This window comes from Pongo abelii, chromosome 10 (genome assembly GCF_028885655.2).
Source record: "Pongo abelii isolate AG06213 chromosome 10, NHGRI_mPonAbe1-v2.0_pri, whole genome shotgun sequence".
Classification (NCBI taxonomy): domain Eukaryota; kingdom Metazoa; phylum Chordata; class Mammalia; order Primates; family Hominidae; genus Pongo; species Pongo abelii.
Genome location: NC_071995.2, coordinates 7,216,824 through 7,229,541, shown reverse-complemented (window position 1 = coordinate 7,229,541; position 12,718 = coordinate 7,216,824). Strand labels below are relative to the sequence as shown.

Genomic DNA, 12,718 nt, shown 5'->3' with positions numbered 1-12,718 from the left:
CACTCACCTTTGTTACAGGAGCAGGACGCGAGCAGAGAGGCCAGCAGAAGGGGCAGCAGCAGGAGGGTCATGGTGCGGCGTGGGGCAGGGCAGGGCCGGGCGTTTGCCTTCCCTGGGAGCCTCCAGTCTGCGGATTCCACCTTGCGGGAAGGATACAGGGGGGTCTCCAAGGAGCGGGGTACAGCAGGGCAGGGACGGAAAGGAGCCTGCGGCCCACACTAGTCCATAAAGCGGGCCTGGGCAGATCCCAATCTGGGTAGCTGAGGCGGGGGACTTGCAGCGGCTTCCCTTTTCCCCCAGCCCAGCGTCCTCACTCTCTCACTCCCACCCCAACCCCGCTACTGCAGGATGACGTCAGCACAGCCGGGCAACGATTGATGGGGCCGCCGGCCAATCAGGTGATTGGGGGGGACCAGGTGCTGCAGCGGGGGAGGGAGCCAATGAGACTGGGGCGTCGGGGCTGGAGAGCTTCAGGTCTCCTTCCCCTGGCTGCAATTTGGGGGAGCCGAGGAACTGCGGGGGCTGGGGAGGAAGCTGGAGAGCCACGGAGCGGGTGGGAAAGAAGAGGGACGTGGGGAGAAAGAAGCCAGAAGCCAGGGGGTGGGGAAGAGAGACGTCAGCGGGACCTGAGGGCGGCCAGGAGGGGTGGCACCGCGTCACCCCGCCCCCCAACTCTGCATTAACCTCTTTCCACAGCCTCTTTCATCCACAGATCCCTGCTGCGTGTCCTCTGGGAAGGGTGAAGTAAAACCCTCAGTCTGAGCCTGAGAAATCCTGGCATTTGTAGCCCAGGGCTGCGAGGAAGCCACAGGGCGGTCCGCAGGGCGGCATCCAGGCTCTGGGACCGAAGGAGGAGCAGGACGTCGTGCACCCCTCGCGCGCGCACCTGTCGGGACCGGCCGCCTCCTCCTGCCTACCTGCCCTGCCTCCTTCCCCCCGAATTTCACCTTAAACCATGATGAACCAAGCCCAGTGGATTCTGAAGCCCGGGACGATGGCAGGTTAGAGAGAGAATTGGGCAGCTGGGGGCGGGGCGCAATATTATTTAGGCGCCTCCACCCCACCTTCACAGAAATACATCTGGAAAGCATGGGCTGTCCTAGGTCTGGGGACTGGGGGTTATGGTCTCGTCGATGACTCAGAGGGAGAGAAAACCCTCTGGGTCCCAAGCCAAAGAGAATAAAACTCTCCAGAATAGCCAACAAACTCTTCTCTGGCTGTCTGTTCCAGACTTTGAACTCAGCACCCCTCGGGCTCCACCTCCCTCCTAATGGCTCTTTAGGACCAAGAGTCTGGAATGCCACTTTGGGGTCCCAGTTGAGCACATTACCTGAGGGAGCTCTGGGAGCCAGGCCTACAGGGTGCTCTTCACGATGACTCCTGGGCAGCTGGCTCTCCTCACCCCCTCCCCTCACATCTTCCAACATCACTCAGTCCCAGGATCTCAGGATATTGTTGGAACTCATCTCCACCTCACACAGCCAGACCAGACTCAGGTGTCTCCCAGGAAAGACTGCCCCTCAGGCCCTGGGACGGTTCCCAAGCCTGCCAGAAATGAGGTGGAGGCCAAAACTGACCTTTGGATGGCTCGAGTTTTGGATGACTGACAGCCCCAGATCCTGCTCCAGGTTCCTTCCTCAGGAAAAGCCAAGGTCAGGCACAACTTTGCCAAATCCCTGCCCCTCCTTCAGGCTGGAGACACCACCCCCAAACTCACCATGCGGGGAAGGAGGAAGTCTGGTAGGGACTCTTATTGCAACAGGGCCCCAGCCTTATAAAAAGCCCTGGTAACCGGGCCATTACACATCCTGTCTCTGTGTGTGGGGCTGGCTGGAGTCTCTCAGCCTCACCTGCCAGACAACACCCCCTCCTTCCTCACCCTGTCTCCTGCATTCTCCTGAAACCTTGATCCACACAATGCCTCCCAACCTCACTGGCTACTACCGCTTTGTCTCGCAGAAGAACATGGAGGACTACCTGCAAGCCCTAAGTAATGGCCTCGCCCCCCCAGACCCCTGTCACTCCCTTTCTCCCCTCTTCCTTCCTGCCTCTTGGTCCCATGGAGAAGAGGGAATGCCCGGGGTTGGACACTGTGGAAAGGCTCAGGCAGCTGGCACCAGACCTGGGATCCATTTCTAATCAGGCATTGGTAGGAGGGGGTGAATCCACAGTCCCAGACCCAAAGAAGGGAAACTCACAGCCCTGAGGGGCTGCTGCAGGCAGAGGAGCTCCTGGCTGGCTAGCATCACCCCTACTAACAGGCAGCCCCCACAGACATCAGCTTGGCTGTGCGGAAGATCGCGCTGCTGCTGAAGCCGGACAAGGAGATCGACCACCAGGGCAACCACATGATGGTGAGGACGCTCAGCACCTTCCGAAACTACACTGTGCAGTTCGATGTGGGAGTGGAGTTTGAGGAGGACCTCAGGAGCGTGGACGGACGAAAATGCCAGGTACCTTTCCCCTGGCTGGGCGGTGGCCGGAAGGAGGCATCACAGGAGACTCCTAACAACATGGGGCAAAACAAAGTGACCTTCCCCAGCCAGAGCAGTGGGGAGGAGGAGAATGGTCACTACAGCAGGGAATGCAGTCCCCAGGATACCAGTCTCCAGAACTAACAGGTCCTGGTGCTCCCCGTCTCCCTCCCACTTCTTCCCTGCCGCCTCTTATCACCAGCCCAAAGGGCAAAGAACAGGCCAACCCAGACCGAAGAGCAAACATTTGCCCACCCTCCAGCCTATGACACTGTTGGTCACCCAGAGTCTCTTTTACTTTAGCATCAATAACTTCACCCTCCTGCATTTCTTTCTACTTCTTACATATTCCTTCTTAGCCTCCTTCGCAGATCCTAGTCCTCCTATTAATCCTTTAAACTGGAGTTTTCTCCCTAGAGTTTTCTTCTTGATGTCTTCTCCCTTTTGTCTGCCCACTATCCATAGGCTAAATCATCTACACCCATGCCTTCTGCTTCCATCTATAGGCTGCCCTTGGCATGAATTCTCCAGCCAGAGCCATCTCCTGAGCTCCAGGGCAATGTTTTCAACTGCCTACAAAATACAGTTGGCCCTCCATATTCATGGGTTCTGCATCCACAGCTTCAGCAAACTGCAAATGGAAAATATTTGGGAAAAATAAAAATTAAAAAAATACAAAATGATACAAATAAAAAATAATACAGTATAGCAACTATTTACAGAGCATTTACATTGCATTAGGTATTATAAGTAATCTAGAGATGATTTAAAGCATATGGGAAAAGGCTGGGCGTGGTGGCTCACACCCATAAACCCAAGACTTTGGGAGGCTGAGGCAGGCAGATCACTTGAGGCCAAGAGTTCAAGACCTGCCTGGCCAACATGGTGAAACCTCGTCTCTACTAAAGATACATAAATTAGGCCAGGTGCGGTGGCTCACACTTGTAATCCCGGTACTTTGGGAGATGAAGGTGGGCGGATCACCTGAGGTCAGGAGTTTGAAACCAGCCTGACCAACATGGAGAAACCCCATCTCTACTAAAAATACAAAAAATTAGCCAGGCATGGTGGCACATGCCTGTAATCCCAGCTACTCAGGAGACTGAGGCAGGAGAATCACTTGAACCTGGGAGGCGGAGGCTGCAGTGAGCCAAGATCTCACCACTGCACTCCAGCCTGGGCAACAAGAGTGAAATTCTATCTCAAAAAAAAAAAAAAAATACAAAAATTAGCCAGGCATGGTGGCACACACCTGTAATCCCAGCTACTTGGGAGGCTGAGGCAGGAGAATTACTTGAACCCGGGAGCCAGAGGTTGCAGTGAGCCAAGATCACGCCATTGCATTCTAGCCTGGGTGACAGAGCAAGACTCTGTATCAAAATAATAAAAGTATACAGAGGGATGTACGTAGTTTCTCTACAGATACTAAGCCATTTTATTCAGCAGATTTAGTGGGGTGGGGGTCCTGGAACCAATTTCCATTTGAATGCCAAGGTCAAATTCAAATTCACTGTCTTCCTATCCAAACCTACCCCACTTTTATATCTACTCTCTCCACTAATGGCAATAACCAGCCAGGCCAGAGACCTGGTAGTCATGGTCAATATCTCTTGTTTCCTTACCTCTAGGCTCCCAGCACACACACACACACACACACACAGACACACACACACACACACACCCCACCACATCTAATTGGCCAAGAAATCTTTGTAGCTTTTCTGCATTACCCAGTATAGCAGCTGCTAACTTCAGATGGCCATTGAATACTTGAAATATAACTAGTCCAAATCTAGATGCTGTAAGTGGACTTTCAGACAATGCCAAATAAAAAGAAGCATTTAGGAAATGTTTATATTGGTCACATGCTGAAATAATAATATTTTGAATATTTTTGGTGAACTAAAATATATTATTTAAATTAATTTCCCCTATTTCTCTTTACTTTTCTAATATGGCTCCTGACCCATTTTATTTCTGTTGAGCATCACTCTTCTAAATGGCTCTCCTGTGTTCCCTCCTAACCTTTCTCTATCACCACCCTAATTCAGGCCTTCATTTCCTGGTGCCTGAAATTGGTTTTTTTGTGGGTTTTTTTTTTTTTTTTTTTTTGGTAGAGATGGGGTCTCAATGTGTTGCCCAGGCTGGTCTCAAACTCTTGACTTCAAGTGATTCTCCTGCCTCAGCCTCCCAAATGCTGGGATTACGGGCCTAAGCCACTGCACCCAGCTGGTTCTCAGGCTTAACCCTCCTCTAATCTGCATGCTGTAGCCACAGGGTCTACTTAAAACATAAATGTGATCATGTCACTTTCTGACTTACACCCTTTCAGTGATGATCTATTACATTACATCATCTATCACACTTAACTCAGCATACAAGGGTCTCTGTGAATCGGCTCTTCAATTGCCTGCACCACATACACTCTAGGTTAGAGCCCTTCAGAACTAATTGCCTTTCTCTTTTACCGCTATTTCTAGCTGTTTCTTTCCTTGCTAGAAATTTCCCATTCTCTCCAATCTAATTAATTCCCAACTTCCTCAAAGATTTCACTCTGCCCGCCCCACTGCCATCCCTCACTCTTGCCTGGTGTCACAGTTACCTATTTACTGATCCTCTATCTCTTCAAGACTCTGAGCTCCTTGTTTGGGGCCTATCCTATGGGAGAACTCAATAAAGGTTGATTGGAATGCTCAGGCCCAGAGGGGTTGACCCTTTATTTCTAAGGATACTTCAGCTGTTCTTGAAACCGAGAAAGAGGAGAAATGAGATTACCTGGTAGGATTCCCAACCAATCTCTTTTTTCTCAAAAGTCCCTCTAGGTCAGCCAGAAGTATCCAGAGGAAAAAGTCTCCATTCTTCATAAATGCCCTCCGCAATTTCACCTCTGCTTATCCTGCTACCACCCCTGCTCTCCCCTAAAGGTCACTGTAGACAACTTTGGGCCCTCCTCGGTGACCTCTAGGAGTGGGAAGCTGGGTGTGATGGTTCATGCCTATAGTCACAGCACTTTAGGAAGCGGTGGCAAGTGGATCACTTGAGCTCAGGAGTTTAAGTCCAGCCTGGGCAACATGGAGAAACCCTGTCTCTACTAAAAATACAAAAATTACCCGGGTATGTTGGTGCATGCCTGTAATCCCAGCTACTCTGGTAGCTGAGGCATGAGATTCACTTGAACCCAGGAGGCAGAGGTTGCAGTGAGCCGAGATCCCGCCACTGCACTCCAGCCTGGGTGACAGAGCAAGACCTTGTCTCAAAAATAAAAAAAACAAAGTTGGGGGGTGGAAAGGGAGTCCTGCTGAATCAGAGCAGCTCCCTTGCTCAGTGGAGGGGCTGGAGCAGATAGTATCTGCTGTGGAGTAAAAGGGGGAGCCCATTCAGAGTAAGATGGGAAGCATTTTGAGTGTCCTGCCTCCCAATCTTTCTTTACTCCCTCTTTCTGCTCCCTGTAGACCATAGTAACCTGGGAGGAGGAGCAGCTGGTGTGTGTGCAGAAAGGGGAGGTCCCCAACCGGGGCTGGAGACACTGGCTGGAGGGAGAGATGCTGTATCTGGTAAATGGGGTGGGGGCTGGGTGTCTGGGAGAAGGGCCTCCAGCTGTGAGGCATCCCCTTGTCCAAACCAGATAGGTCCACCACTCTTCCCCCAGCCCAGCCCCAATCCCTGTCCAAGGAACTGACCAGGGAGGGAAAGCAAAAGCACTGGGAGGAGTAGCGAGAGGAAGAAACAGAGTGGCCAAGGTGGGCCCTGTCTACGAGTCGGATGAATGCCCATAAATCATCACTGGAGAGATGGAGGCTTCAGCCACTCACATCCCCTGACCCAGCCACCTTCCTTCCTGAGGGGTGGAAAGTTGAGGATGTGGAATAATGATACAATTGCCCATACATCAAACACTCAAGCTGCTGTATCCGGAAGGAGTAAATGGAGGTCAAGGACCTTCAGAAAAGGGCTCTGGCTGGCAAAAGCCCTCTTTCTCTTTCCCCTCACTTCCCCTCTCTCCCCAGGAACTGACAGCAAGGGATGCAGTGTGCGAGCAGGTCTTCAGGAAGGTCAGATAGCCGGAGAGGAGCCGAGATCCCTCCAGACAGCGCCAGCCCACAGACCCTCTTGTTGTGCTCCCTTCAAGCCCAGATTGTGCCAGGTCAGCTGTCCCTTCCTGTGGCCACATTCCCTCCCTCTGGGTCCCTCCTCACCCCTCCTCGTGTTAATCTGTAACTTGCAGCCCCCAGGCCAAAGTCCTTTCTCACACTCCACTGCCCAATAGTGACCTCACTTCCAGGTCAAGGTCTGGCCTCCCAGATGAAAGAAGCAGGCAAAGGGAAGGAGCCCCTGAGAACAACCAATCTCCGCTCTCTCCTGTCCATTTGACCTCTTCTTTTCCTTCTAAGAAACAACTAAGCTTTGGGCATTTGGCGATTAGTGAAAATTATATCCTGATGGACTTCTGGAAAACTGTGACTGGGGTTCAAGAGTTTAAACAGGGGCTACCGGCAGAGTCTTTGTGTCCATTTCTTTGTCCTTATTCTTGAGAAAGCCTCATGTACTCAACAAAACCGGGCCCAAGACACAGCCCCACACACACAGGGTTCAACGGACTCCACGGTTCTGACATCTGAAGGCATCTGGCTATTTGGTACTTCCATCCTATGTGTTGGGAAAGAGGGATGGAATGGGGTAAGACCTTTGTCCAATGCTTGGGGAGGCGGGGAGCTTCTAAATGGTGACCTGTCCTCCGTGTCTGCTTTGGGAAGGGCAAGCAGCAAGAAAGCCAGAAAAAGCTGAAAAAGGAATTAGACGGAGGATGTGAGGTCAAGGAATAAAAGACAGGAATACAGGGGTGTGAAGGCATAGGAGGGAGAAGCCCAGCAGTCCTGGCTATAGGGACCCTCTGCTCAAAGGCCAGCAAGGCTGGAGACCAGAGATAAAGTGGAGAGCTGAGGACAGCAAGGGTCCCAGAGTTGCTGCCTTGGAAAACAGCCCAGAAGGGTGGAGCTGGCTCAGGGTAAAGGCCAGCTCCAGCCTCTGGCCTCCTCTCCACCTCCAGGGGCCTTGGCTCTTTCAGAATAAAAGTCCTAGGGGGGGCAAGTATCAGAGAGAAGAGGACTCAATGTGAGAGTGGGAAAACAGCCTGGGGGAAGGGCTGAGGGAGTTGGAAAGCCCCTGGCCCTCATCAGATGAAGACTCTTGCCCCATCTTCCTGCAACGGCTGGGCCCCCCACGCACACAAGACAGTCACTAGGGCTCTGGCCAAGAACTAGGCTTGCGATACTGATCCTACCACATGCTCTGGAATGAATTTGGAATAGAAAAAAAAAAAGGAACTCAGGGTTGAATGGAAAATCTTATTCCCTGCTCAACCTCTCTGCAGATGTCCTCAATAGAGTGGAAAGCCCCTTCTTTGCAAAGCCACCCAGCAGAAGCTCTAAGGGCTGCTGGAATCCACCTTGTCCCATTCCAAGGCACAGGAGGATGCTCCACGTGTACTCGCCCATTGCCCGCATCTCCAGATCAACACAGTGTCCTTGCTCTTGAGTTCACAGTGATGTCCAAGCCTCTTCCCACAGGACGGTCCTCCATGCCCTTCAGTGACCACGCTGGTCAGTGGAGTCTCGGCAGAGGCCTTGACTCAGGAGCTTGTAGGCCCCCATGGTGGGTTTTTCTAAATATTTTTATATTTTTTTATTTTTCCCCCAAAGGTTGACACTTCTTACCATGGTGGTTTTAAGACCCAAGCTAAAGTGGGCTCAATCCCTCAAAACTCCCTGTGATGTGGGCGTCCAGATCATGGCCACTGCAGGTCCCCATCCTCCACTCGACCACACTTCTCCAGGGGCCAGACCCCACCAAGAGGCCTGGAGACCCCCTAAGGGAGCACAAGCATCAGGAAAGGACTATGCAGCTTCAGAGGCATCTCCAAGAGGGTGGGAGCTCGACCTGCAGAGGGGAGGGGACCGCTGTGGGAAGCTGGAGCTGCTGTTTCCCCTGCAGGCAGCAGGGGGCGCTGTGCTCCGCAGCAGAAGCCAGGGATTCTCCAAATTCAATCCTCCCTCCTCCAGCACCTTCTCGGATATTCCATTCCCACCACACACACACACACACACACACACACACACAATCCATGTCCTCGTCCCCACAAGACCCTTACCCCTCATTCAAATCAGGTTCCATCTGTCCTCAGAGGGAAGAGATAGTCACCAGAGGGACCAAGATGTGAGTGGAGAAAGGGCAGAGGAGGGGACGAGGGCCAGACAGGTGGGCCCCACACCAGACCCTCCCAGGGACACACAAAGTTGTGGAGTTGACTTGGTTGGCCAGAGTCTTAAACCCCAGGGATATGATCAGGAATCCAAAATGTTTATTTCCATATGAGATGGAATAACTGTGCTCTCTAAGTCAGCCCAATGCAGGCCCCTGCCCCACTCCCACTCCACCAGGCCCAGATTCCGGCTGGAGCTCCAGATGGTCCCTGAGTGTCTGCAAAGACCAAAGGTCAATTCAGAGCCCTCTCCCCAAAATAAACTGAGCAAAAGTGGGTGGGGAGGATGGGTACAGGTGTGTGTCCTGTGAAGCAGAGGACCATGTGCTGCCCAAGGACTTGGGCTCCATCCCAGTGGGGGTCCCAAGAGGAGGCAGAGCAACCAGGTCTAGCCGTGTACCCCTCCCCGCTGCCCACCTCTCCCCTCGGCCACCACCTCCCACATGACCCTGATGCCTACGTGCCCAGGCCTGTATGTGGAAAAGGAGCTCAGGTAGAAGCAGGAAGTGCCTCAGCTCTAAAGCACAAAGGCCATCCCGGGTCCGATCCTGTAACATGGCTGGACCACTTATTGGCAACAGGGAACTCGTAGAGGCCACCACAGATCCCAAGAGACAGCAGAGGCTTGGCCATTTTGGTCCCTTTCCCCCACCCTAATGTCACTCCCTAAGACGCAGGAACCACATCTGGTCTAGCCTTAAGTACCCCAAGTAAGAGGCCTGGTATCCCCAGCGTGCAGAGGATGAAGATGAGGGTGGGGGCTGCCCCGTCCCTCCCCACCCCTCCAGCAGCTCCCTGCTCTTCCACAGGATGCACTTGCTCCCCTAGAGCCTGCTGCTCCCACCTGGCCTGGGACCACTTTTTCTTTTTCTTTTTCTTTTTTTTTTTTTTTTTTTTTTGAGACAGAATCTTGCTCTGCTGCCCAGGCTGGAGTGCAGTGGTGCAATCTCGGCTCACTGAAGCCTCCGCCTCCCAGGTTCAAGTGATTCTCGTGCCTCAGCCTCCTGAGTAGCTGGGACTACAGGCGCGTGCCACCAGACCCACGTAGTTTTTTTGTATTTTTAGTAGAGACTGGGTTTCACCATGTTGGCCAGGCTGATCTCGAACTCCTGACCTCAAGCAATCTGCCCGCCTCAGCCTCCCCAAGTGCTGGGATTACAGGTGTGAGCCACAGCATTAGCCACAGCAAGAGTCGTGAGGCCACTTTCATAACCCCCAACCAGCTCTCTGGGAAGTCTCCCCGGCTCCCTCTCCCTGGTGTAACGCCCTCAGTCATGAGAGTACCCATGCTGTCAGGGTCCCTGGGGACTCACCCTGCACATCCTGGGGCTGCGTCCACGATTATGGGCAGATGAGAATCGGGGAGACCTTGTATGTACAGCAGGAGGTGAACGGCAAGAGGTGAGGAGATCTGGTGGGCAAATCCAGGCGCCCTGTGAAGGACTGTGATATAACTGACCTGAGTCTGCATGGAGAACAGAAAGAAAGAAACAACGGTGGTAGCCAAAGCCTCTGAGGCCAGGGTGCAAGGAGTGCCCAGAGAACCCTGCCTGCCCAGGGGCCAGAATCGGCACTCTCCAGGCCTGCCTCCCTCTCCCCAGACCTCAGCCAACAGGATGGCATTGCTCTGTGGGAACCTGTGCTCCATGCTGAATACGCACCCCCACTAGAGGCCACTTAGGTACCGGAGGGATAAAACATAGCTGACCTTCCACACTCACCTTTCCAGCAAAAACAAGAAGGACCTCCATCTTCCTCAAGGGCTTCCTGACCCACCATCTAGCTGGGGGTGAGCCTCCTGCCTCCCCCTACCCCACCCTTTCCCAAGCTCCCTTCCCTCTGCCCTCACTTTACTCTGACTACCAGGGAGAGGAGGCAGCTCTCAGAGCCTCTGTTCTGTTCCCTGTGGGCAGTGCCCAAGCAGAGGGTCACCAGCATAGCTAGGCCATTGGGTTCATGGACAAATCACTTGCCTCAGAGGCTCTAGAGGAACCTAAAATGCCACCCAAAATTGGGAGGCAGTGCTGCATAGTGGCCAGGCATGAAATGCCACCTATTATTAGCTGCAGGAGTATATACAAATCCCCAGCCTTCAGCAAATGAGCCACATTGGCCAGCCCACAAGGCAACACCAAGAGTACTTCCTTCCTGCTGGGGATTTTGTGAAGATTGCATGCACACTCAGCAGAGGACCTGGAGTGGAGTGCGCCCTGACAGATGCTGGCTATCATTACTTGCGCTATTCCCTGCCTCTTCACCTGATGATTGAAGTTCTCTTGACTAGAAGCAAAGCCTTGTATTCTTCAGTTAAGGACAAGGCATCAAGTGCCACTACCCTTGAGGTTACACAGTGACATATTTACACCGAAGTGTAAGTGACACACACCAGAGAATGGGGGCTAATGTAGCCATCATCTTGCTGTCCTGGCAGGTAAACCATCTGGGGGTGACCAGGATGAAGGGGAGTTGCCTCCCCAAGGGATCCATATCCAGAGTCTCTCATTGCACTCCACCCCCCATCCCCAGAGAAGGATGCATGGGCTCCCCGGGACAGCATTGCCTTCCAGAGCCCCTGCTGCAACAGCCACTCTAGCCTTCCCACCCATGGAGAGAAGGCTTCAATGCAGGAGAAAAGGGATGACACAGGGACAGCTGCCCAGCCAAGTGCTACTGCAATGATGGCTGCACAGTCATCAGCTCCATCCACCCCGACCCCCGAGCCCTTGGGACTCCCCCATCCCCCACAGTACATACTGAAGCTATCTCATTCAAGGTGCCAGGCACCAGCAGCAGAGGCCACATCCCAGGCCTGGACTCCCCCAGTCACCAGCTGCAGGTACTGCCACTCTCCCTTGATCCTCCCAGCTGCTCCCCTTCTCCCTATGACAGCTGAATACAGGAACCAGCGCCCTCACCCTGCCCTGGAGCTTCCTCCTGCTTCCCTCTTCTTGAGAGGCCTCCACCCTCCTGGCCCTGGTCTCCTGAAGGATATCTCACCATCTTTCTTCTTCTTCTTCTTCCTCCTCCTCCTCCTCTTCTTCTTCTAAAATGATTTTTAAAAACACTTCATGAATCTGCATATCATCCTTGCACAGGGGCCGTGCTAATCTTTTCTGTATCCTTCCAATTTGAGTATATGTGCTGCTGAAGCGAGCACATCGCATCGCCTTTCTACACTAGCAGAGCTCCAGCTTCCCCTCCATTCATGCCTCAGTTTGTGCCCACACCCCTGCCCTGCAGATGAGTCGTAGATGGAGGGTCTACCTCAGTGTGAATGGAACAGTTTTTCTTCCACGCAAGTGTGCATATCCCGCACGATTCTGTCTCGCGTGCACTTCTTCAATGTACGGTGCGTGTGCCTATTGTCGTGTGGCCTCTCCATCCTCTGTTCTGTAGAACTGCTGAGAGCCAGCATCTTCCTTTCCCTCTCTGTACACAGAACAACAGCTGTGGCATCTTCCTTGACCCAGGCAGGTGGCACAATGCAGAGCTAAAGGCACCACTGGAGGAGTCGTGTAACCTCAGGTGAATTCTTTAACTTCTGTGTGCCTGTGCTCCCTCCCACGCCTAGTCCTGATCCACCTTCTGTCTTGTCTTTCACACCTGCTTCTCCTCTTGGATTCCTCTCCCTTCCCGGCTGTTTTCGGAAGAGGCTCACTCATATCCTTGACCCAGCTGTAAGGAAACTATTGTCACCCTTAATGCAACTAAAGCTTACCCTGCTGGGTCCTCATTGGAGCAAGAACCCACAGGGGAAGGGGCAGCCAGGTGGCAAAGCCCCCACCCCAGCCTGTCTCCCCACCACTCCTTCTTTTCTGAGAAGCACAGGTGGGACAAGGTGGGCCTCTTGAATGAGAGTTTATTAAAGTCTTGGAGGAAACAAAAGGGAAATAGAACAGAGAGTTATACGCACCTTGATTATCTGAGGCACAAATGCAGCCTCAGCCATAAACATATTGAAGGAAGGGATAGTCCAGTATGTAAC

General features: G+C 52.9%; 2 protein-coding genes and 1 non-coding gene across 6 annotated transcripts in view; 1 reads left to right on the top strand and 2 right to left on the bottom strand.

Moving 5' to 3' along the window:
• CLSTN3 (calsyntenin 3) overlaps window positions 1–1,528 on the bottom strand; it is a 29,715-nt gene extending 28,187 nt beyond the window's left edge. The window contains 3 exon segments of one of the 2 annotated variants that reach the window (NM_001133955.1): window positions 8–140; window positions 685–730; window positions 1,331–1,528. In NM_001133955.1, the coding sequence (NP_001127427.1) occupies window positions 8–71 (64 nt within the window). In that variant the 5' untranslated portion in view covers window positions 72–140; window positions 685–730; window positions 1,331–1,528. 2 annotated transcript variants of the gene reach the window in all.
• RBP5 (retinol binding protein 5) lies at window positions 306–7,782 on the top strand. 3 transcript variants are annotated; one of them, XM_054526351.1, is made up of 5 exons: window positions 306–398; window positions 697–1,990; window positions 2,275–2,453; window positions 5,927–6,028; window positions 6,482–7,782. In XM_054526351.1, exons 2-5 carry the CDS (start codon window positions 1,918–1,920, stop codon window positions 6,533–6,535), a joined length of 408 nt encoding a protein of 135 aa, XP_054382326.1. In that variant the 5' UTR covers window positions 306–398; window positions 697–1,917; the 3' UTR covers window positions 6,536–7,782.
• Window positions 7,783–11,783: 4,001 nt separating this feature from the next.
• LOC112135893 (U6 spliceosomal RNA) lies at window positions 11,784–11,890 on the bottom strand. Its single transcript, XR_002917127.1, has one exon. It is a non-coding gene; the product is annotated as a U6 spliceosomal RNA (small nuclear RNA).
• Between the last annotated feature and the right edge of the window lie 828 nt (window positions 11,891–12,718).